General features: G+C 44.8%; 1 protein-coding gene across 3 annotated transcripts in view; it reads right to left on the reverse strand.

The window, feature by feature from the left end:
- Nucleotides 1–13913: 13913 nt before the first annotated feature.
- Nucleotides 13914–26641, reverse strand: part of FECH (ferrochelatase) — a 38452-nt gene continuing 25724 nt past the window's right edge. For 2 of the 3 annotated variants that reach the window (XM_027118599.1, XM_027118601.1), the window contains 4 exons: nt 23284–23391; nt 22709–22873; nt 18519–18578; nt 13914–18075 (listed from right to left, as the gene is read on the reverse strand). In XM_027118599.1, the coding sequence (XP_026974400.1) occupies nt 17941–18075; nt 18519–18578; nt 22709–22873; nt 23284–23391 (468 nt within the window). In that variant the 3' untranslated portion in view covers nt 13914–17940. Of the gene's footprint in view, nt 18076–18518; nt 18579–18614; nt 19590–22708; nt 22874–23283; nt 23392–26641 lie in introns of those variants that run through there. The other variant, XM_027118600.1, reaches the window with a different exon arrangement.

Genomic DNA, 26641 nt, shown 5'->3' on the forward strand with positions numbered 1-26641 from the left:
CCTGTCGCCCTTCCACCCTGGGCACGTAACGATGTAACTTCCTTGCAGTTAAGTGCAGCCAGATGACTGAGTTCTGGCTATGGGAAGAAGTAAGGTTGCCTCCAGACCTCCAGATCCAGTTCATGGAAGCTCCCCTTCTGTCCTCTGTTGCCCTTGTTCCCTCATCCACCTATGCTATGCAGAGAGGAAACAGTGGAGCCATTAATGGCAGGAGCGTGGGTCCCTGAGTGACTATATGGTGTAGAGAAACTCCTTCCTCCAACCAAGCCCCCCGTTGGCTTGTGCTGTGGCAAGAAATAAACTTCTACTGTGATAAGCCAGCAAGGCTTGGTACTGTTTGTTAGAGCAGTTACATCTCAACAGATCATAGTCTGCTGCCCCCTCCTGTCTCGGGTGTTTTCATTGTTGCAAAATAACGCCACGACTATCTTTGAACAAATTACACTGTTTCCTTTGTTCCTTCTGGCTTATACTCATTGAGTATATTCTCCAGATGGGATGACCAGGGGCAATACCAATGCATCACCAGGGGTTTAACTATTTCATAGCTCTTGTTTGTTATACTTTTGTCAGTCTGCTCTCTAGAAATCCTGGTGCAAACGAGTGCAGCATCAGCAATGTATTGTGTTTCCGCAGATTCCCAGCAACCCTGGGTTTTACTGTTTCTCGTTTGTTTGTTAATTCCTTAGCACCCATTAGAAAGTGCCTTTCAAGAGATTTTCTTGAGGTCATTTGCACTTGGAACGCTTAGTGGGAGTTCCTCTACTATAGAGTGCGTGGCAGATAATATTTTGCTCTACCAACCCTGCCTTATTCCTTACCCTTTGGCCTGCCCTCTGATACAGGCAGCCACAGGGACATTCACAAGACCTGCATTAGGAAAGTGATGACATTGCAAAATGCAGTAAAAGGAATCAGCTTTTGCTTCTGTGTTACAAAATAGGCTTTTGGAAACAGCAGAGACTAGAGTTTTAAGGAGGGAAGAAAGCTTTCTGTGTTTCAAAGCCTGGCTTTTGAGCCTAAGAAGCCTCGGGCCTGAAGGACTCAGGGCATACGGTTGAGGCATAAATAATAGATTTGGAAGAACACTGTGATCAGTCAGAGGCAGACAGCTCTGCCCCAGGCAAGATAAAGTTTCTCTGGGCTGAGGGGGCTGAGAAGCAGAGAAGGAAGAGAGGGCTTAAATGGTGGGTCCCAAAGGCAGAGGTCTGTGACAGAACCCCTGAGGTGCAGGTTGAAGCCCAGTCCCCTGTGCTCCTTGCACGCCGGAGCCGTAGAGGAGGGGGTTACGTGGATTCGCCCATTCATCAGGGAAGGCACCGTTCTGTCCGAGCACCGTAGATACAAAGAGATGGAGTCCTTGCTGTCATGGAGCTGACATCCTAACAGCGGGAAAAAGACAATAAACAAACAAATAAATATATATACGGGGGAGGTGTATACATATAATGTCAGTGGTGATGAGGGCTCTGCAGACAAAACATAAATAAATAAAAAAAGAGGACTAAGCAGGATGGATGGTGGTATTATTTTAAATAAGGTTTCAGGGAAGGCCTATCTGAAAATGTGACATTTAAACAGTGAAGTAGGAAGGGCATCCTGAGCACATTTGGGCATAGAATGTTCTAGGAAGTGAGAACGGCAAGTGCAAAGGCCCTGAGACAGAAGTGTGTCTTGGCATAGACAGATCTGCAAGGAGTCCCGTGTGGCTAGAGTGGAGAGAGAGAGGGAGATGGTGGGAGAGACGAAGTCAGAGAGGTTGCGAGGAGGACGGGCACAATCAGGCTATCTGGGCAGGCGGGACGGAAGCAGCCGTACTTAATACAAGGCCTCTCTCCTCCTTTCCCGGGATAGTGTCTAAGTACCAGACTATGAAGGCAAGGCAATGAAGGTGGGTGTCACAGGGAGAATGTCTGGGCTGCAGTCACATCAGATGTGACCGATGGTCCCCCAGGTCTCCACGGCATCTTCCTGGCTCCCCACTGCCGGGCCTCTGAGCCCACTGTCCTCTCCCCACCCCTGGGCCTCTCCTAAGCACACAGAAGACAGTGGGCCTCCCCATACCTTGTGGAGGGGTGCCTGAAGGTTGCTAAGCAAAGTCCAGAGGAGAAGCTGCTCTCTGGGCCCTGGTGCCCCCTTGTCCCCTGCTGTTCATGCTGCCGCGGACCTGGCCTGTCGTGTATACACCCTGGTTTTGAAATCCCCACCCCTTCCTTGAGCTCAGGAATCTAGACTAAAGCAATCAGATTATGTGGAGAAATACCATGAATGTCAAAATATGGATTAACCTTCCGTGGAAAGTAGTTGCTAAATAACATAAATAAGTCTCTAATTAGGTGAACGGGATGGAAGAGGAGTTTCGTTTTGGTTTTTTTTTTTAGCAGTTTCTTCCCTATTTTTCCACTTGGGCCGGTGAACACACACACACACACACACACATCTGCATGCTCTAGAAAACCAGGGATCAGGAATCTGGCACCAGCTATCAACAGATTGCCACTCCTGTCCTAAACGAACTGCCCGCCTGGGCCTCCTTTTCATCTCAAAGGCCACTTGGCATCCCCCCCATTCATCTGCACAGACTGTCAAATTCTCTCTCGCAGACTTCTCCTGTGACCTTCATTTTATTCTCCGCTCTTGCCCGAGTGTGGCGGCTGAACTGGATTGATTAAAGTTTTAGCCCTGTCTTGTTTTAATTCAAAAGCTAAACGGAGCATTTAAATGAACTCGTGGCAGGACCAACTGTCAGAATCCTGAAATCCGGTTCACGTTTCTCCTCAGCAGCGCCACCTCCCATTATCACTGCTCTGGCTCCAGGTTGGTTTCTGGGTGATGTTCACAGCTGGTTCAAAATGACATCATAGGAGCAAGTGAGAGTAGATTAATGTTCATTTCCATCCATCCATCCATCACTGGAGGTCCTGGGTTCATTAACTGTGCTCCGGTCACGATTGCCCTCCACTTCCCATAATTCACCCAGGGCTCTAATGAAGCAGAATTGAGTTTGTCAGTTTCCCCAGTTTTGACCGGAAGGGAAAACAGTCCTCTGGTGCCAAGCACCTTTTATCCTGGAGAGAGAATGTGAGGAGAAGGGGACAGAAAGCCCGGCACAGTGACATAAATGTCAGAACCTGCTCATTCATCATTTCTATTTACAAACACCGAGAAGGGCTCCCACAAGATCACGTCCACTGAACTCACGTCTTTTCTTCTGCCCTGGGTCTTCAGTCTGATTGCTGTTTTCCAGGGAGTCACGTGGTCCCTCCATTCTGTTTTTCCACTGTAATTACCCATGGCTCCTCTTATGACAGAGGAAGGGAGCTTGCGAGAAGAAGCGCGGGCATCCATCCCCCGGGCTGGATCAAGCATATCACGTCACAGCCATGCCCCTGCTAGATTCTCAAGGGTCTGCTCATCCACCCATGCATTCATCCAAGTCAACCCATTCAATTCAACAAATATTTATCACTCACCTTCTCTGTGACAGGCACTGTGCCAGGTGCTGGGGTGTTTTAAAATGTACCAAGGATTTTGGTTTTAATTCGGGTTCAGTGAGGCTAACAGATCAGGAGATAACTGCCCCTAAAAGACAGTTTCTGACACCCATCAGCAAGTCCTATAGATTCCATTCTTGATGCAGTGGAATACTACACAGCAATAAAAAGAGAACAAGCTACAAATACATGCAATGACGTGAATGAATCTTGGAGATAATGGTGAGTGTCAGAAGACAGATGCAAAAGAGTTCCATTGACATGAGGTTCAAGAACATCTAAAACTTACAGAAGTCAGAATAGGGGTTACCTCCGGGTGGGTGGGTGTTGACTTGCAAGGGGTACGAAGGAAATTTCTGGGATGCTAAAATTGTTACATAAGATGCTCTGCGTGGTTGTTATGTGGATGAATACAAACATGAAAAAGAAAAGATAGTTTGATCCTTATAATTCCCAAGAGGAGGGTGTGCGCCATGCCAGACCACACCATGCCATAGCAGGGCCACACAGGGAAGCGCCAGGGTCAGTCAGGAGGCAGAAGAAGCAAGGAGAAAGCAAGGGCAAGTGTCTTTATGGTGGTTTTCTTTTTTCCTTTTTTTTAATAAACTTATTTATTTTATTTATTTATTTTTGGCTGCGTTGGGTCTTCGTTGCTGCGTGCAGGCTTTCTCTAGTTGCGGCGAGCAGGGGCTACTCTTTGTTGCAGAGCACAGGCTCTAGGCGCGTGCAGGCTTCAGTAGTTGTGGCACGCGGTCTCAGTAGTTGTGGCGCACGGGCTTAGTTGTTCCGTGGCATGTGGGATCTTCCCGACCAGGGCTCGAACCCGTGTCCCCTGCATTGACAGGTGGATTCTTCATCGCCGCGCCACCAGGGAAGTCCTTTATGGTGGTTTTCATGGGGAGGAATGGGTGAGGCAGGGTGAGCAGCGGAGCAAGCTTGGCATTGGATAGTTTGAAGAACTTCCACAGGCTCTGAGCTATAGAGAGGTGGTCCCCACTTCTCTGGTACCCAGCCCTGGGGTGATTTAGGACCAGAGGATAATGTCCTAGACTGTGGAGCCTGATGAAAGGAGGTGAGTGTGGTGTATGGACTTGGGGATTGGCTGGTTTGCATATCAAAGGCATGCTTGCAGACAGTTGTTTGCTAGCTCTAGGAATTAGCTAACACTGGGAGGGCCAATTTCTTCCTGGTCTTCAAGGCCCCAAGATGTCAAAGCATCACACCATGTAGAAAATAAAAACGATGATGAATACATGGGGTTTCCCCAAATGACAGGCTCTGTCTTTGAAGAGCTCACAGACCTCAAAACAATTTGATACCGTAATGGCACAGGGAGTACCGGTCATCTCTGGGGATGCCTTCCCAGCTCACAACCTCCCACTCTTGGGAAAAGACTCCAAATTTAAAGTAGTAGCAATTGCCTGGTTGGTAATTCATGACTTTACCGCTACCACTGCCACCCCAGCCATGGCTAATTGGACCAAAGTGGACCCCTGACCCCAAGCTCAGCCAATCAAATGTCCTCTCCCACTGATTTGGAATTGAGAGAGACTGCAGACCTGTGTGGGTGCAAACTGTAACAGGTAAACACAGGAGCCAGGAGCCAGTCTTACTTCACCATACGGACCAGTGATCCCCAACCCTGATTACACATTAGAACTATCTGGGGAGCTTGCCAGAAATACTTACACCAAGGTTGCAACTCAGACCACTTACATCAGAATCTCTGAGGGTGGGGACCAGGTGTCAGAGCCCCGGTTTCACCCTGTACAGCCACCAAAACTGAATTCTCTTATGCCCTGGACCTTCCAAGAGCACCACTGTGTGGAAGTGACATGGGACGGTGCTGTCATTTGAGTGGATATTCTACACATCCATTGACTCACGGAGCGTTGAAGTAGGGAAGCTGGGGAGGATTTGCACTCATTGTTCTGCTAAGCTTTTAATAAAATCAATGTCCACCCAAGGAAGATGTGTGGTGCACCTGAGATGTCAATATATCAATTAACCAATAAATATTTTTAGAGAGGGGGATGAATGAGAGGAAAGACACATGTCCTGCTCTGGAGGAACCTTTAATTAAGCTGCAGAAGGATTTAGTTGTTGATGTAGATAAATACACATAAAAATGCATATGTCCCTGTGCCGTCTATTTAATTGTCCCTGTGCCGTCTATTTAATTGTCCCTGTGCCGTCTATTTAATTGTCCCTGTGCCGTCTATTTAATTGTCCCTGTGCCATCTATTTAATTGATAGTAGGAAACCAAGCATAATACACGCTGAATGAATGGTACTCCACGTGATCAGAAATGAAAGCTCACTCTGGTCTGGCTGGCCCAGGAAGACTTCCTGGAGGTGGGGGCGTATTTAACCAGGTCTTTTGAGGAAAGGTGGGCTTCAAACAGTGGTGTGCAGGCAGCACACCGCAGGCCCACAGACCAAGGTAACCAGCTGTGTGGGCACTTGAAGGAGCATCTTCCCCACCCCACTGTGAAAGAGAAGCTGTTCTCTGCCCTCTCTTCAACCTGCTCCAGCAGCCAATCTAAATCATCCTGCATTCATTACTCCCCTACAGCCTTGGAGTTTACCCCCTTCCCCGACAGGGTGACTTCTCTCTCTAGCAGGCCAACCAGGGAAACTCGGGGTCTTTAAACCGCCACCGGTCTAAATCCAACAAAGCACAAGGATCCAGATGGGGCCCTCTGACCTCCGATGGAGCAGATGTCAAGAGATGACGCAGGTGATCAGAGACGACAGGAGACCCGGTCTCATCCCTGGGCGGACGCCACCTTTCAAAGACAGCAGTGCATCAGATACTCCAATCTCAGTCAATTCTCAGTGGAACCAGGCCCCACCTTCCAAAAAGCTGCTCTAAGAGGTAGAGACAGGTAAGAGTTTTGCTGCAGCAGCTCGGCTCTTCCTGGGAACTAATCCCTAAATGCCCAGGGCCTGCAGCAAGTATAAAACCTAGCCGTTCCAGAGAAAATGTCCTTCCTGCATTCTGTCTCACATTTGCAAATCCCTCCCCAGCTTGAGAAGAACCCACTGTCCTAGTGAGTGCCCTCTTCCCTCTGAGGCTCTTCTCGTGCCTACTGGCCGCCCCCAGGCCCCCCATTCTCCCTCTAGCATCCCTTCGTGGCCCCTCATTCCTTAGCTTCAGCTGACTCTCAAGTATTTAGCTTAAAATTCTCAAATATCTGCCTGGCCCTCTAAGGTCCTCAAACCCACAGCCCCCTGGTCAGAGTTTCAGGCCAGGAGCGTCCCTTTCTGTGCCCCTGAGGCAGGACCTCAGATTTCCACACATCTCTGCTCCTTTGAAAATGTCCCAGGGCTTCCCTGGTGGCGCAGTGGTTGAGAGTCCGCCTGCCGATGCAGGGGACACGGGTTCGTGCCCCGGTCCGGGAGGATCCCACATGCCGCGGAGCGGCTGGGCCCGTGAGCCATGGCCGCTGGCCTGCGCATCCGGAGCCTGTGCTCCGCAACGGGAGAGGCCACAACAGTGAGAGGCCCGCGTACCGCAAAAAAAAACGGCCCTTCCCTCCACTCGGTTTGGGCGTGAGAACAATATCTGGGGACAGATATCTCGGGGTCACCTTCGTCATGGGGCTCAGTGTCCCCCTCTGTGCAATCCAGAGTGGACCCTGACCTCTCTCCAAGGACAGCCCTCACCCACTTCTGATCCCGTTTACAGGCTTTTTCCCACCTCGGCATCTTATTTGCAGCTGCAGGTCTTGAGCCGGGCTGAGCTCCGGTCCTTCCTGCTGCCGTGGAGCATTTCCCAGGCCGCTGCGGAGTGGAAACGCTCCTCACGTGCATTTTTGAAAGATCTTGGAAACCTCAGCATAAATCAGTAGCAGCCCATTTATTATTTTAGAATATTCTGGATAATTTATTTGGTGTCAAGGAGCCTGAACCCTCACTTTCCACCTGGGCCCCGCAGGGCTCCACTGCGTTTCCCTTGCATGTTTGTTTTGGTTTGCCCTGAAATGCTAGCCAGCCACAAGGAGACCTTTATCATTATTCCAAATAGATTTCTCCCCTTTGTAATGACAGACTCTGGGGAGGTTGGACACTGAGCCCGTGCTTCTTCCCCTTTTAAAAAAAACAGCGGCTAATATAGAAGTCTTCTTTCCATGCCGGGCAGGCAGCAGCTCTCAGATTTCAGCCTTGGTTTGCTGTCCTTCCTGAGAGCTTGAACACTGAATGTCAGCACAGAGACCCTCTCCTGATAACTTCCTGCCACCTTCCTGCTGGCCAAGGCAGGCAGCACACAGAAAAGTGAGCCTGGTTAAGACAAATTAAAAAATAACATCTTCCACCCAGCAGGCTCAGATTGGGGACGCTGCATACTCTTGGGACTGTCCTTCCAGAAATGGCTGAGAAAGATGCAGCTGACATTTTTAGCAATTGGCGTAATGTCCCTCCCCCGAGGCTCTCTCACATCCTTCCTGGCCATGGATTGAGATTCAGATGTGCAGTGCTCCCTGCTTTTTTGCTCTCTCAGTATTTCCTCCACCCGGAATCATGTGATCCAGCCCTAAACTCCTGTCCTCGGAGGTCAATCAGAATGACACCTTTAGTGTTTGTGCCTGATTTTATGGCCTCATGATCTTGTGCCCTTTGGAGTTCAAAGGTCACATCAGGCAGCAGGCAGGGAGGTTTTTGATGTAACCTCTGAACCCCAGAAAACAAAAGGACAGAGGCCCACAGCAACAATCCATCTAAAAATGGTCATATGAAGGATGCAACTCAATCAGCCCAGAGCATGCGAATTACTTATGGAGCCTCTTGCTAACCCAAACTTAGACCAGAAGAAGGGACACAAATCCCGTGATCCCAGCACGTAAACCAAAGCTTGAGAAGAGCAAAGAAATGAGTTTACAACCTGCTCAAATGGAAGGATTTGTAAGATGTGATTTATAAATTGGTTTCCTCCCCTCCTCCCCCATCCACATGTGCGCGCGCGCACGCACACACACACACACACACACACGCACACACACACACACACACACACACACACACACACGCCGGTCAATACGCCACCACCATTCGAAAATCAAGCATTTTCCTTTCCGAAGTTTTGCCCAGCGGCGAAGCCTGACGTGGACAGAAGTGTGAGGCCCATCAAAGGCCAAGGGCTTTCTCCTTGGCCACCAGAACCGTCCTCAGAAACAGGCTGAGAGGCAGTGGATCAAACAGCCAATAAGAAAGACAAGGACGTGTCAGATAGGTGAAAGGTTAGCCCCACAAAGCAGGTCATGTTCTGCAGAACAGATGTCACCTCCCATACCACACAGATTGTCCCTCATCAGCCCTTAATACCTGGCACACATGCCCCTGGGCAAAGGTCAGACTAATTTCTGAATTGATGAGAAATACAATTCAAATAGTTCGGGAGCTGAACAGGCGGTGCTCTCATTATTTATTACTATAGCAGTTTCATTTCTTTAAAAAATATACATCAAAGTATATCTAGCTTAGCCAGAGAAGATGCTGGTGCTGAGAAACTGATGAATAGATGTTGAGAACATTGCCCAATAACCTTGTATGAGCAGAAGTTCTGTTCAGAGACTAGACCACGGGGAGAAAAACATAGATGTGCCTTATCATTTTAAATAAAGATTTGGTTTGCAAATAAAATGTGTCTTCTATTGTGAAATGGAAACATTATATAGCATCATCCAGGCCCTCATCGCAGACCCTCCATTTGGAAGAATTTTCTCTCTGCTCTATCTCATACAGCCTCCTCCTTTCCTTTTAACTTCACATCAGATGGTCATTTCCCTGGGAGGGGTGACTAAATTTTTAATGATATCTGAACAGGAGCACAACTGCGTTGAATAAAAATGTGTCCTGAACAGTGGGACCTAAAAGTCATTGTGGATGAAATAAGAACCCTAGAAAGAAAGAATGCTGGTCTGAGAGTTGGAAGACCAGCTCTGTGTGACCTTGGCCAGGTCACCTCACCTCTCTGAGCTTCGATTTCTTCATCTAAATTCAAATCGCACTTGTGCCTTCCTAGGGCCCGCTCAGCACGGGCTCTGCTCAGGTGCCAGGACAACCTCTAATCTGTCATGATTCCTCTGTTTCTGGACAATCGTACCTCATCATGGGAGAATGGACTGAGGAGCTGGCTCTCTAACACTGTTCTTTAACTCAGGAATCCCATAACCTGCTTCCTTCTCAGGAAGTGAAGTACAGCCCACCAAAACCATTTTCCGAAGGACAACTGAGCAGCAAACACTATTTTTAAATGGGCTGCAAAATTCCCCACGCTATTTTGGAAGCCCAGTCTAAGAGTATATAGGAACTCTACTGAAGCTGGTCAAAACTGAGAGCTGCCAGAGCCTCGGAGCACTCGTGGGTAGTTTCTGCCTGGCTGAGGGTTCAAGGTCACTGTGGCTGGAAAAGGCCGGGCACCCCTTTGTCGGAGCACTGCCTCTTTATCTGTTTCATTGATACTCAGAGAGGGCAGGACCCACCAGCGGTCTCGTGGCTAACTGGGACCAGGCAAGATGGAAGCACCCGGGTTCCTCCATTCCCAGCCCGTAATAATGGCTACCATAGTGAGCGATCACTCTGGTCCACAGCATTTGCTTTTTACCTGTCATCTCGGTTTTTCTTTACAACAAGCTGCTAGTAGATATTACTCTTATCCTAGAGATGAGGAACCAGCATCCTGAGAGGTTTGGTTACTCAGGTCTCATGTCTGGTACATGGGGAGCCAGGGCTGGGTTCCAGGTCCTGTTGGAATCCAGGCTTGTGCTTGTAACCATCCACCTCAGCCCTGGGACCCCATTTCTATGCTCTGACCATAAAGCAGGAGATGGGAGCATCCCAGATCCTGAGGCATGTGTGGGAGTGGCTTCTGGGAAAGGCAAGACGGGGGCTCCAGGGGGTTGAAAGGGACCTCTCTAAAACACATGTCTGTGGCTTAACCCACAGGACCTAGGATGTGACCCATTTTGGAAAAAGAGTCCCTGCAGATGTAATGAAGGATATTAAGGTGAGATCACCCTGGACTATCTTGGCGGGCTCTAAATCCAACGACACATCTCCTTGTCCGAGATGACAGTGAAGATGCAGACACTGAGGAGAAGCCATGGGAAGATGGAGGCAGAGATTGAAGTGATGCAGCCACAAGCCAGGGAACACCTGGCACCACCAGAAGCTGGAAAAGCCAAGGAAAGCTCCTCCCTAGAGCCTCTGTGGGGAGCACAGCCATGCCAGCACCTTGGACTTGCTTTCCAAACAGAGACAGAATAAATTTCTGGGCTTTTTAAGCCACTGAGTTTGAGGTACATTGTTACAGCAGCCCTCACGAACTGAGATGAGATGGAATAAGGATTTCCTCTCGGAAAAGTTGTGTGCATTTTTAGGACTTGTGGATCCAGAGGGGGCCGACCCTATCTGTGTGCTGCAGCAGCAGGTCCTGTCAAACTGAAATTTCTATTCTTGCAGGAGGGATGAGAACGAAAAGGCCACCTGGAAAATTAACACCAGCCCCCAGCCCAGACACCAACGTGCCGTCCTCATGCCCTTTACCATTATACAGCTTCTAATAATAGTTTTTTGGACTATTATTCCATCTACTTTTTGCCTAATGGAGCCCAGTTTCTTTCTCAGGAAGACTTGGCAACTGACCCCAGACATGTTCTAGCCTGAGTCCAAAACCCAGATTTACAAATTAGCCGAGGTGAGAGTGTGTTAGAGAAACATTCTTTACTTTGTTGATGCTTCCCTTTAGATTCCTTTGCCTCCCAAAATACATGTTAAATGTAATTAGATTTAGGAAATTCCCTGGCGGTCCAGCGGTCAGGACTCCACGATTCTATGGCAGGGGGCACAGATTCCATCCCTGGTCGGGGAACTAAGATCCCACAAGCCGCACAGCATGGCCACAAAAAAAAAAAAGGAAAGAAAAGAAAAATGTAATTAGATTTACAAAACCCGCTTCCATAGAAATCTTAGGGACACGCTTCTTACTTAAAGTATGGTCCACGGTACAGATTGCTTGTTTATTCACGATGAACCCTCGGGTTGTGAGATGAAGGGAGCTGGACTTCCTTCTAAGATGACAGGCAAAGCAGCAGGGAGGGCTGATGGACTGGATCATCTGTCCCTGTACCTATTCTTCTCATCTATAGATCGGAAGGACCATCTACCCCAAATGAGGACAGCTTAGAAAAAGAACAACACAGTTTACTTCTTACACGGTACTGTGGACACAGAGGTGCATTTGATTGTCATCCTTGACACTTCTTTCCAGCGTTTCCCAACCTTTTTCAGGTAGAACACAGGTCAGATCCTGCTTTGTATGTGCTGCTCCGAGGAGCCTGGAACAATACTGTTCTGATGGCCAGAGATGAACATCCTGGGAGGTCAGGCCAGTGTAGGCCACCCCTGTCCACCGCAAGGGCCGAGAGACCAGCAAGCAGCCAGACCACGAGGAAACTTCCCGAGCACAGGAGTCAGCAGGTTCTCCCTTACAGACATCTCTGAGTACCTATTTAATACTTAATAAACCCAACTTAAAATAATAGAGTCCCAGTCATCAGACGCAAATCTTAGAAAGACAGAAAGATTTGAAGATGCCTCCAAAAGCAGATAAAAGGAGAGTCGAGGTTCTTAAAAATGAGAGTTTATGCTAAGATTGTTTGATAAAATGAAATCAGCATAATAACAGATTCTCTGGGACTCTGCCCCTACCTGTGAATCATGCTGAGAATTAATCCTTGGACGCTGGAAAATCCTTGTGGATGTGTAGTTTGGGGAATGTATACAAGCCCAGAACAAAGAGTCCTTTCCTCCAGTTCTCCCAACCTTCAGGTGCACGCACGCACACACACACACACACACAAAATGAACCAAGAAAGAAGGAAAGAGATCAGTAATGAGAGAGCCCACTAATTGGTTGGTTTATGTATAGAACAACAGCCCATCGCTGTTACATAAAATAATCAATCAAGCACTTAATTTTAAACATAAAAGTAAGCTGTCAGGAGACTGTTAATAGATAACCAAATAAATTAACAGTTGTAGGTGGGATTTGAAACCAGGTCAGATTTCCTTCTTCACCAAGCTCTGAGCCCACGAGCATAAAGGGTCTCCCCAGCTGGGCACTTGATGTCACACTGTTTCCAAGTGGGAAATCCCCTTTTATCCAATATCCCCTCTCAGCAGGCTGGTCACTTCAGGGAATTGTCCTTTGTGCGTCTTCCATAAATTTTATAACGCTGCTACTTTACAATATTGATGGGCAACTTGGCCTTGGCCCAGACCCGCAGTGGGTTAGCGTGGACATGAAAACCTTCAGAAGCGCAGAAACAGGAAGGAACACATTCCCCGCTGACGTTTCTTAAAGGGAGAATTGTGTAAGTGCAGTGGTTACCTGAGTTGGAGGCCGGCCCGGCATTGATGGACGGCTCTGCCCTCTGAGAGCCACACGGCGACAGGCTGGCGGGCGGGACACACACAGGCAACTCTCAGGTACCTGCAGACCCGTAAAGGGTAAGTGAAATCCACACATCATCCCCCAAGTTGTTTAAACCTGAAACTCAACTTTCTCCCGACATTCAAACTCTTTGCAAAGTTACTGATGAAGAAGGATAGACAACTTTAGGGTCTGTCTCTCCTCTCTCTACCTGTGACCTTCTCAGGGCAAGTGACCCAAAGTAAATGCAACAAGGAACATAAAAGGCAGGACTAGAGAATTGATCCCTGATTCCTAGAGGCTCTGTGAGTGCTCTGAACTTTGAGGATAATATTCGTTCTGCCATCACATCTTCATGAAAAAACAACACAGTAAAATTCCACCTCCTAGAATAAAGTCACACTGAGAACAAGACAGCCATCGTCTGCTAACCAAGTGAGTAACACAAGTCAATAATAGCTACCATTTATTGGGCCTTTAACACACACACACACACACACACACACACACCCCACCCAAACACTGCACCTTACTAAATACATTAGGCATGGGATCTCATTTAATCCTCTTTTTAAAATCTGCATAAATATCCTTTGATCCAGAAAACCCACTTCTAAGGGATATTTCCTGTGGAAATGACTGAGAATATGTCCAAAGATTCTGTCTATAAGGATGTTTATCAGATATAAGCAAACCTTCGCCTCTCAGGGCCCCTGTTGGTACAACAGGCCCGTGGGATTTTGTTGGACACAACTGGCATCTTACTAAAAAGATTAAAATTTCTAGTAACCATGGGGTAGCTTCCACTCTAAAAAGACGGCAATCTACAGAGCGAGCTACCTCTCTCTATATAATGAATCTGGGAACAACGCAAGCATGCGATCCACATAGACCACGTCCATCATCCCAGAAAAGTTCCGTTTGAGGCAGTAGTGTTTTGGTAAATGGTCCCCAACCAGCTCTCTGAAAAAACAATCCATACATACACGTGTGTATGTTTATTATAACTTTCACCAGTATAAAAGATATAGGATGCACAATTTACAAGTAATAATAAAATACATAATTCTCTTTACTGTAAATTCCATATAATCAATTAATTCTCAAAGAATGCTTGTGTTGACTTTTATCAAGCTCTCGCATCTGTAGCCGCCCTATATAGTTCTGACACGAATGCTGGTGTTTTCATTTACATTAATGAGTAATACAAATGTAAAACAACTTTGTATATCAAAACTTCACTTGGATAAATCGGCTATTAGTTTTCACATAATGGGAGGATATTTCCTCAAATGTTTGTGCTATTCAGGATGTAATGGCTAGAGACATGACAACTTTTAATATGTATGAACATTTTTTCCACCACTTTAAGTCTAGGTAATCAACAAAACAATCAAGGAAGCCCTAAGTTGTAGTATTTGCTGATTTCCAAAAGTAAATAGCCCTGCTGTAGCCAATTTCAAGCTACCAACACGGTCACTGAACAAAGCTGGAAACGTACAGTAGCTCATCATCATTATATAGTATTTTCATCATATAGGTATCATAAACATAAATAACCTCTAGAATAAAGATGATAAAATATAGTAAAATAATAGGGAAATGATTTTTGAGTATTTGTTACTTTTTAAAATATAATTAAACTGTAAGATATAACACTTTTAATAATTGCTATGTGTAACAACCTGAAATTTTAACAATTGGCCAGCAAGCCCCTGCTTGTATGCCTGTGCAGTTAATCCCATCTCATGTATATAATTTTTTTTTAAATAAGGAAAAGGTAAAAATACCTCATGAATTCTCAGGGTAAAAATCTATTACTTCTTAATATGTCAGGAAAGTAAAGCTTCAACCCCTTGGGGAGAGTGGAAGGAAAAAAGCCGGCCTGTGCGATTTCATTTCAGGAGCAGGCTGCTGAGAGAGCACCTGGAACATCAGAGTGACAGCTGTCAAACAACCAGAAACAGGACCCGGCGACTCCTGCCCAAGGGCTTATAACACAGGTTCAAACCAGGCTTTTTTCCAAAGATGTTTTTAATTCCAACATCCCTCCTAATGGCTTACCATAGACTAATTTAGCCAGGAGCTGTTAATGCTAAAAATGGAAGCTAATGATTTCTGCTAAAAACGATTAAGCGGACACTATCAGAGTGTATCGTAAGAAACTGATTATCACGGGTGCATTTGTTTTCCACTTCCTCTTCCCTGTTGAAAGGCTTAATAAGATTCCCACAGCAAAAGCAGAAGCACTTCTTCCTCTCCTGGGAGCCTAGATTGTGAATGTGTTCTCTGGACGTCACCCACTCCCCAGAGCCCTCCTAAGGCTCATCTCACGCTGGGAGCCGTGGTTCCACTAAAGGGCGCCCACTGCTGTTGCTTGTCATGTTGGTGCTATTCAGCGAATACTGGCAGCATCAGCTTCTTTCTCTGGGCTGCCCACCGGTACCCACCACTCACCTCGGTGCCTTATGGCTTGGCACACTTTATACTTTCCAAAATAAGTGTATTAAGAAAAGAAGCATGCCTTTTAAGGCAAAGGTTAGATAATAGTCATACCACACAACTGTCCAGCTGGAAGAAATCTAGCAAAAAAAAAAAAAAGATCAAGTTTTCAGGTGCCACTGTTTGAATTAACCAGGAATGTTAGAAAGCAAGCACATAAAACTTCAATATAATTATGACATGATTAGATAGTTCAACTGGCAATGATTTAAGCAGAATTCAGGTTTCCTGAGCCATCCGATATTCAGGCTTAATTCATTTGATGTACATTCCCTGAAACCTTATGATGCTAGCTTCTATAAAAAGAAAGCTGAATGTCACAGAAGGCCATCTGGACTGGGAGAAGTTACTGAAGGGTTTTTTTTACAATGGAATCTCAATTATTAGGCAATTAGAACAACACTCCTAGGAATGATATTTACAAAGTCTGGGGTACAACCTTGATGAAATGTTTTTAATTTTATAATTTTTAGAAATAAGGAAAGAAAATATTAGCTTTTGTCTTTCTCTGAGGATTTCCATATTAAGACGGAGAAACTGAACGACCTTAATTTAGGACACTAGTTTTGGGGTCAACTCAGAATTTTCTTTTTCCAGCTTGCAACGTCTCAATGAATTTCCCATTTCCACCCAATGTTGGGAAGCACGTTCCTGGGCCATCTTCAGGATCCGACAGAAGGGGTTTTATAGGCTGGGTTGAGAGCTTAGAGATGCAGTACCAAGGGTGCAGTCAAGGGCTCTAGGCTTACACACCAGCGCACGTGTACACACACAAATGTTAGTTCTTTCTTATGGCCGCCAGCTTTAAACTCTGCCCTCTGGCTAACACACGAGTTGCTCCTTACGCCATCCCGCCAAGGTCACTCAAAGCCTACCTTGAACCTAGTCCCCCCAAAGTGCGTGGAAACAGAAGAGGAAAATTCTAAACAACTGTCTATGCCTTGTACCCTCTTCTGGAAACACAATCTACTAAAAGGAAAGCCAATTTGGAAAAAAAAAAAGTGTAGATGCTACTCAAATTTCAGAGCGGTTATCAGTGTGGGAAAACTATTAACTAACGTGGATGGCATGTTACTTTTCTTGTACTACAAAGTAACTTCCTCTTATTTAATAATTTTGATTAGTAATGAATTTGGATTACTTTTGATTTAACAGAGAGAATGAATCAGACTGGTTAAAACCTTAATGATGTCATATTTATTAATATAGTAAATGCTGAATATAGAAGATCTATGACGCCACTAATACTTTCAGTGGCTTAAATAAAAAAAATAGAAAGGCACTTTCAAAGAACAAAGTTGTAAGGCTTAAAGGAAAGAGAAAGTAATTATTACAAATTCACTATGGATCCATCAGAGATTTTTAAAATCCATATAAATCCAGGTATAGAAGGTCTGACTCTGATCCTATATTATTTCTACATTTTAGGACAACTTTTCACTCACAAATTCAAGGTTACAATGGCATCTAAGATATCCACAGGAAAAGACTAACATGAACTACAACAATATGAATCATATTTGTTGCATTAGAGTGGTTATTTTCCTTTTCTCTATTTTTTAAATTTCCTATAGCACGGTTACATAATTTTTATAATAAAAATTGTAAATTAAGAATTGGAGGTTACCAAACATCCTTGACTTTATAAAATAAATCTTCAAACAAATATGCGGAAACGGGACATTCAACCAAGATGAAGAAGATGCTCGATGGAAATGTCCACGAGGTCCTGAGAGGAGCTCTGGACATGAAGCCCTTCATTAGCATTTCCAGCCCCCCTCTCCTGTGGCACCAACGATTCCCACCAAGGTGGGGATGACAAATGCGGGATTGCTACACGTTTCTCAGCCCTGTGTGCCCGGGGAATCTCAAAGCACTTTTGGAACCTACACTTGATTCGGTTTCATGGTGAGGAAAGTGAGGTTCACATACAAGGACCAAAATGACCGATTACTAGTGACGTCACTGGCAAGAGCAGCCCCTGTAGGAACCACATCACCGGCCCAGCATCCTGTGACCCACGGGCTGACGGAAAGATCAGGTACCCTTTCTTTTTTCAAATTATATTTCATTTACTCAACTATGTTCACTTTAAAAAACAAGTATGAGATTGTAAACAGACCTCACTCACTCTGACAGCCCCACAGAGGGCACTCTCCGTACCCCTGCAGGGGTTTTGGGGGGCAATAAAACCAAAATCGGTATTGAAAATACGTGTGCATCTCATAAGATAAATTTTTAAAACTCATTTTTAAAATAGCCTAGTGGACATTCCAAACTAGTAACTTAACCCAGAGAGGGGAACTATAAATGCTTACTGTATTGGTCTATAAAAATACCCCTCAATAAGGATTTCAGAGTCCATTCCTCAAGAAGGTACACAATTTGTGGCCAAAGGCTACGCCCACATCAATGTGACTCCCTCCCTAATGCTAAATACATCCTCCTCCACCTTGGAGGTGTCTGGAGGCTGGGCACCGGCCAAATCCCCGCGGCGCTCTGGCGGGGTCACAGCTGCTGGCTGCTGAAGAAGGACTTGGTCTCCCTGCAGATGGGATTCACGCAGAGCGGGCAGCTCAGGGTCAGCTGCGTGGAGCAGCGCTCGTTGGACTGGATGTGTGAGTGCACCAAGTCGGCCAGGGCCTGGAGACAGACAACAAGCAGGAGAGACCCATCAGCAGCAGAGCGGACGCAGCTTCCCACACCTCCCCTCGCCCATCTCCCCATTCAAAACCTATGAACCCTTTGAACCCAATTCTATGATGTCTTCCTTTCTTAAGAATTCTCAGCTTAGAGAAAAGTTTCAAATACAGGTTTTAGAGAAGGAAATCCTCTCACCCCACCTGCTGAACCTTGTCTCTGAAAGGCAGATTTTTAATTAGACATAGTGATAGGTGGGTAGAAATAAGAAAACTGGGGCTCTCTAAAGGAGAAAAGAGCGAGAGCATAAGGGATTCGATTTTATTTTTGTAATTAATTGGAACTCAAAATGTTCTAATATGTGAGAAAACCAATATTCTGTAAGAGTTTCTCAGAGGACTGCTCTCCGACATGTTCTACTAAAATGGTTGTAACACTAGAGATACCTTCGAGAACAGTGGATTTCCATTAAGAGACTCTGCTCTTCTGATGTTTTCAACCCCACACTGAAATCAAATGAGAAAAGGGAGGAAAAACACATACACGTTTTATTTTTTTTTTTAAAGAAACTGCTACAAAAAATAAAATAAATAAACACACACACAAACACAACTCGAAGTCTTAGTACCAAAGTGTTCCCAGACTACCCAGAAATGAAAAACAGTCCCGGGACCAGACATAGATGCTGATTTTCACCCCTTTATCATAAAATTGCTCTTCAATTTCTATTCCTTCCCTCATCCCATTACCTTCCCATGGGTGCTTTGTTTCCAAACCATTTTTGAGGTTTGTATCTGATAGAATACTCAAGTAATTTAAATCTGCTTACTATTCTTTTTTTAGTCTACCTTTCTAATGCATACTTTTACAGACTCTACCTAAGCAGAATGTTGCTATAATGACTTAAATTTTTACACGTTTTGATTCCAAGTGCCAAAAGAGGTAAATTAATTTAATGTATATTGAAACTAGATTGGATCCAATACGCAGAGTTGGATTTTTAAATATATTCTTACATAGAAAAATCTAAATTAAAAACCTAAGGACTGTTTACAACCATCCCTGCTCCCCTCTCCAAAAATATCCCGTTGATTCCAGCTAATTATCCCCCAAATAACTGAGAAGTATCTAATTCTTATTTACTCAGGTAGCTAGGATCTTCTCTTTCCCTTTCTGAAATGCTGATGGCCTTTTTGTTGCTTTATCTTTTAAGTTAGAAGACTGGGAAGGGGAAAATGGTGAGATTCAGCAAACACATAGTTCTCAATTTAAAAAGACATTGATCATATTCCAAAACTTCATGTAGAAGTAACAGCAGGATAACCAGTTGGTCAGTGTTCTCAAACACTGTTTTTCTCTTTCTGGCCACACTGCACGGCATGCAGGATCTTAGTTCCCCGAGCAGGGATCGAACCCGCGCCCCCTGCAGTGGAAGTGAGGAGTCTTAACCACTGGACCACCAGGGGAGTCCCAAGTGTTCTCAAACACTGTTCATGGGAGACTTAAAGGATGTATTTCTGTAGGACAATCCAATGAAATATGTATCAACATTTACATTCCATTGCTAGGAATTATTTCTAAGAAAATAATTGGAAAAATGATGTTTATGACAGAGCAGTTTATGAAAGCAAAAAATTAGAAACATCTTAAATGTATACCTCCTAGAGAAATGGAAATAAAAACAAAAATAAACAAATGGGACCTAATGAAACTTCAAAGCTTTTGCACAGCAAAGGAAACCATAAACAAGACAAAAAGACAACCCTCAGAATGGGAGATAATATTTGCAAATGAAGCAACTGACAAAGGATTAATCTCCAAAATTTATAAGCAGCTCATGCAGCTCAATAACAAAAAAACAAACAACCCAATCCAAAAATGGACAGAAGACCTAAATAGACATTTCTCCAAAGAAGATATACAGACTGCCAACAAACACATGAAAGAATGCTCAACATCACTAATCATTAGAGAAATGCAAATCAAAACTACAATGAGATATCATCTCACACCGGTCAGAATGGCCATCATCAAAAAATCTAGAAACAATACATGCTGGAGAGGGTGTGGAGAAAAGGGAACCCTCTTGCACTGCTGGTGGGAATGTGAATTGGTACAGCCACTATGGAGAACAGTATGGAGGTTCCTTAAAAAACTACAAATAGAACTACCATACGACCCAGCAATCCCACTACTGGGCATATACCCTGAGAAAACCATAATTCAAAAAGAGTCATGTACCAAAATGTTCATTGCAGCTCTGTTTACAATAGCCAGGAGATGGAAACAACCTAAGTGTCCATCATCAGATGAATGGATAAAGAAGATGTGGCACATATATACAATGGAATATTACTCAGCCATAAAAAGAAACGAAATTGAGCTATTTGTAATGAGGTGGATGGACCTAGAGTCTGTCATACAGAGTGAAGTCAGTCAGAAAGAGAAAGACAAATACCGTATGCTAACACACATATATGGAATTTAAGAAAAAAAAATGTCATGAAGAACCTAGGGGTAAGACAGGAATAAAGACACAGACCTACTGGAGAATGGACTTTAGGATATGGGGACGGGGAAGGGTAAACTGTGACAAAGTGAGAGTGGCATGGACATATATACACTACCAAACGTAAAACATATAGCTAGTGGGAAGCAGCCGCATAGCACAAGGAGATCAGCTTGGTGCTTTGTGACCACCTAGAGGGGTGGGAGGGAGGGAGACGCAAGAGGGAAGAGATATGGGAACATATGTATATGTATAACTGATTCACTTTGTTACAAAGCAGAAACTAACACACCATTGTAAAGCAATTATACTCCAATAAAGATGTAAAAAAAAAAAAAAAGAAAAAGTATACTAATACATTTTTAATGTATACATAATACATTTTTAAGAGGAAAAAAAGTTACAAAAACAGTGTGAATAAAATACCATTTTTACTAAATGTGTAGAAGAATACCACTTTCATTAAGATACACGCACATTTAGAGGGAAAAGGGGACTTATTTTTAACAAAATATTAACATATCTCTCAGGGGTAAGAGTCTGAGTGAGTTCTACTCTCTATGTCACACTTCTCTGAAATGAGTTCTTTATTATTTTTATTATCAAAAAGCAATAATTTCTATTTTGGGCAAAAATTTCAAACTACTTTTTAGAGAAAGTTAACAGTTTTAAATGTAGTGTATTCTCCCTGCAAAATAAGGAAATTAACTGTAGTAGATGGTTTTCTTTATTCTCTGTATAGGCTAATATGTTAGTCACTAATAATCCATTTGATTACGAAGGGATGACCTCAGTTTGGTTATATGAATGAGTGAATTATCATGCAATACAAACAAAAATTTGTTTTCCAAATACACTGGTATGAACTACCATTGCACTTCAGTTTTCTAGCGAAGCCACCATTAGCCAAGGTCATTGCTGGGATATAGAAGGCATCATTTTTTTGTTTTGTTTTGGCTGTGCCACATGGCATGTGGGCTCTTAGTTCCCCAACCAGAGATCGCCTGTATCTGTAGTGGAAGTGCAGGGTCTTAACCACTGGACTGCTGGGGAAGTCCCTAGAAGGCATCGGCAAATGAAGTCCATAGACAACCCTACAACCTCATGTTAGCCAACTACAACTTCCCCATAAATTCCTTATCAGAACTACTGACAAGTAACTTAGGCACCCTCTACCTTCATCAATGTGTGATTGATGACCAGTACATCCGTACAAAGACCTGTGGGGTCGGGTGCTGCTGAAGCTCTCCCCCAGTCCACTCTCCACCCTTCCTTGCACCTGCCCCCTGGTCCCAGAGAGGGTGAAGTATCCTTCGAGGCCGGGGCCCCATCCATCACACGTGGGGTGACCAGGGCCAAGAGGTCTGGTGGAAGATGAGAGGGAAGGGCTCCTTGGGTCCCAAGGGTTCCACGATTCCCATAGAAACGATGCTAAGAAGTGGACTCGGGTTTCTGGCCGGCCCTCAGAAGCCCCGAGATGGGTCAACAATAGCTTTTCTCCATGTGAATGACAATCACATCCATCTTACATTACAAGACAACTCAGAATGGTATTTGTTATTTCAATAATCAGACTGATCACAACATAGTAGCAAAGAGCTAATTAAGTGAGTGCATACAGAGGTCAAGGAAGTTACACATACTGTGCCAGTGTTCATTCCACGCCCTTCTCTTAAATGGCGATGACTCCTATGTGCCTCGAAACCCAACCAGAAGCAGTGTAACAGCCCAAGTAAAGGGCACTCTTAGGTGAAGAAGAGGAATTATAGAACAAGAAAGTTCTTTTCCTCCAAACTGGTGAGAAGTACAATTATTTTTTTCTTAAGGAAATGTAGTTTTTATTACTTTCAAGGGGTATAGTAACTCAAACTAAACAAAATGATATCGCCTGCAGTGATCCCTGGGCTGCCTAGTTTTACAAAGGCACAAGAGTGCTTTCCCGCTGCAAACATGCAATTAAGTTGATGTGTTCGGATCAGTACTCAGATGAAGTATTATTCAGAACAATGAGGCCACAGTACCTGCAAACATATATACTGAACAATAGTTTTGAATGACACAATTAGATCACTGCAGAGAGAGTTTCCTTTTAAAACAAATCACAACGGGATTGATAACCACACTTACCTCACTGGCTAGAACTTGAGAGTATTCGATGTCCAGTTCATACAGCGTTTCAATGTGATCGCTGGTAAAAGCTATCGGAACCAAAAGGATGTTCTTCCTCCCCCTCTCACAAAGCCCTCTAATGGCCTCGTTTGTCAGAGGACCCAGCCAGGGCATCGGGCCAACCTGTGAGAAAGGAGGATGAATGCACACCGGGACCCACGTCTCACCACAGCCCACTGCCCTGGACATACACACACCTCCCTGTAAGAGTGAAGGCCACGTTTTACACCTTCTCTAATGGGTTCTGGTATTTCTATATTAAGCTTGAATCCTTCTCGAAACTGGCAAAATATAACAATTCCTATGATTACAATTAAAAATAATCTATTGTTTCAATGGAATCGAGGAATTCCAGTGGTCACTTGATTTTCCCTCCTTATTTGCTTGCAGAGTTCTTTCTGCTCATGGGAGCAGTCAGGTTACAGAACATTCTGCCTACGTGAAAGGGCCAAATCTAATCATTTTATAACTATGTCCTAAAATACACATCCTCAAGAGAGCTGACTGCCTGCCGATGTGTGGAAGCCACCTACCTTGGACTGCCAAACCAGTCTGTAGGGATTGGAGTAACCCAGCTTATCCATGACTCTCTGGACAGTGGCGCCCACCTCCTGAGGATAGGGGTCCCCTCTGTTGACCACCTGCAACAGAGACACGGGTGTTCAGTCACCAACACCGCGAAGGGTTCTGAGAGCCCTGGACTATGTGGTGAGTTGGCGTGAGCCCTGGACCTGAGGCCGCCCCTTGTCTTCTGCGCTAAAGACCATGCCATCTGAGCTCAACGCCCAACTTCCTCGGATGGATTTCATCAGCCAAAGGAGAACACTGTACTCAATCATCTCTAAGGTCCTTAGGAACATGTCAAATTCTGTGTCCATGTTATTCATGGGAGACTGACAACGTATGACGATGGAGGATGGGTTTCTTCAATCCCCCATCTGAAATAGGGAAAATGAGACAGAAAAGCTGGGAAGGAAGAGGCAACAAGGGATGGGCCTTCACTCTTGGTAGTCACCTGAGGGGCTGATTTTATTTCATTTTATTTTATTTTTATTTTTGGCTGCGCTGCACACCTTGTGGGATCTCAGTTCCCCAACCAGGGATTGAACCTGGGCCACGACAGTGAAAGCCTGGAATCCTAACCACTAGGCCACCAGGGAACTCCCTGATTTTAGAAATGAAATTGAAAGAGTGCTGTACGGGGCTTCCCTGGTGGCGCAGTGGTTGAGAGTCCGCCTGCCGATGCAGGGGACACGGGTTCGTGCCCCGGTCTGGGAGGATCCCACATGCCGCGGAGCGGCTGGGCCCGTGAGCCATGGCCGCTGGGCCTGCGCGTCCGGAGCCTGTGCTGCGCAACGGGAGAGGCCACAACAGTGAGAGGCCCGCGTACCGCAAAAAAGAAAAACAAAAAAGAAAAGAAAGAGTGCTGTACGGACAGTGTACAGAACTACTGAGTCTATGGGGACCAGGTGGACACAGAGTAAACACTAGTGGAATAAGAGAAAGAAGCGGCACGCGGGCTCAGACTCCAGGCTCCTCAAGAGCATGGCCTGTGTCTTCTAATCCCTTTTCCCCACTCTTTCCACAACAGCGGACCGTGGCAATGCTTTGTGCACAGCGTCTGTAAATGCTACTCACAGCCAGAACAGCTTGCTAATACCTCTGAAAATGTTCAGTAGAAGTGTTACTTTTACTTCTTTAATATTTAGTTGTGTACTAACTCCCTAACCCCCTTACCCTGCTTTATTTCTTCCCATAGCCCTTATGACCTCCTAATGTTCCAGATTATTTTCTTATGTATTATGTTTATCATCCATCCCCCTTCCCCCATTCTCTGGAGGCAAAGATTATTGTCTATTTTGTTCATTCCCATATCTTACGATAGAGGATAGATGACTGCCTGGAATATAGTAGGTGTTCAACAAACACTGTCGAAATAAAATGATGAACCTTTTCATGATATTACTAAAAGTTAGTTTGCCATTAGAAACATAAATGTAGAAGGAATGAGGGAACTATAAAGTCACCATTAGAACAGCACAGAAATATCCACTGATGGAGGCTAAAATTAGTGGGCAAAAGTCTGAGGAACAACAAGATATTTGCACCGTCTCAAAGTAGCTTGCCTAAGATATTTGTAATTACAGAGAGAAAAATAGTGACTTTTTAATGGACAAATCCAGAAGATACCACCTTAGACAAATGACCAGGGATCACGTCACGAGTAGTAAAACATACTGCCAGCATGTTCCCCTGATATGCTACACTGAGGACAGACCACCCCAGGGGTTTTTTTTCCTGATAATACATGACCTCAGTCTAATCATGAGAAAATACCAGACAAATCCAAATGGAGGAGCATGCTACAAAATAACTAACATTCTACTAAAATCACTCTTCAAAAATATCAAGGTCATGAAAGACAAGGAAAGTATGAGGAACTGTCACAGACTGGAGGATCCTGAGGAGACGTGACAAGTAAATGCCATGTAAGATCCTGGATTGGATCCTGGAACAGAAAAGAGACAACTGAGGAAGAAGTGGAGACATCTGAGTAAGGCCTTCAGGTAACAGCACTGCACCGCTGTTCGGTCCTTAGTTTTGATCACTGGACTCTGGTTATGTGAGATGTCAACATTAGGAGAAGCTAAGGGAACACTGTACTATTTTTGCAACTTTTCTGTAAGTCTAAAATGACTTCAACATAATACGTTTTTAAAAAGTCATTACAGGGAAAAAGTCATTAGAAGCGAATGCAGGGGAAAAAGAAGAGCTTGTGAGAACAGTTTTCTTGCTCGACAATCCCTCTGCCTTCCCTACCCCATCCCTATCCTCCTGACTTCATGGTATTTCTCAGTCTCACCCAAGACCCTGGGCAGCAAAAAAACCCCAAATAAGCAAACCTGGAAGCAGCATCTTCAGTCCTTGAGAGGAGGAACGGGAAGTGAAGTGAGAGACGAGAGGAGAGAAGGCAGCACCTGGAATCGTGCACGTATAAAAACGTGCTTCCTCCTTTCCTGGCTAGAGAGCTTCCCTTCCGGCACTTCAGACACGGCCTCATCACACACAGGACGGTTATAAAAAGGAGAAGGACAGAGCAAGAGGATGGACATGTGAAGAGAATTTGCATGGGACCAGAAAAGAGAAGAGGCAGGCTTCCAGAAGAGAGAAATTTCTCTCCAGAGCTACCTACTGCTGAACCTGGCACCGCTTAGGTGACATGCAGGACAGAGAAGCTGCAACGGGCTTGCCCCTGGTGACCACCAGGTGGCAGCACAGACCAATTAGAAGAGTGGCCCCAGACACGACACTTGTATTAACTCCATTACCCCTGGAGTTAAAACCTTAATAACACCTGAGAAAATGTAATTCTCTACCTCTCCAGCTTTGAAAGCAATGTTTTTAGGGTACAATACTCGTTCTAAGCTGATGAAACTGGCTGCTTATCCCAAGCACTTCTGTATATCATACATACACCAGCTCCATCAATTCTTGTCTCCACAAATGCAACAGTGATTGCACAGATGCGGTATCTTAATGAACACCCAGTGTAATATGAGAAACTCAGGAGCAACCAGATCATAACTTGACACACTCTATATTCACTGGCCAAAATGTGCTCCCTAGCCTTGGCAAATTAAAAACTAATCACTTCCGGGAATTCAAACAGCCCAAGTCTTGAGGACAAAAGAATGGGGTTGAGGACTTCCCTGGTGGCGTAGTCTACAATCCAACACCCTGAAACGTCAGGCTGAGTTCCTTCAACAGGGCAGGCAAAAAGCAGTCTCCTTTTAACTGTCCCACTTATTAAAAATTCTTATGTAGGAATATATCTTCAAGTTACCATTTTAAAGGGACTTATTAAGACAATGTCTATTCACAATAGTATAG

This window comes from Aethalodelphis obliquidens, unplaced genomic scaffold, assembly GCF_003676395.1.
Source record: "Aethalodelphis obliquidens isolate GAN/ISIS:26980383/991018 unplaced genomic scaffold, ASM367639v1 scaffold19, whole genome shotgun sequence".
Taxonomy (NCBI): domain Eukaryota; kingdom Metazoa; phylum Chordata; class Mammalia; order Artiodactyla; family Delphinidae; genus Aethalodelphis; species Aethalodelphis obliquidens.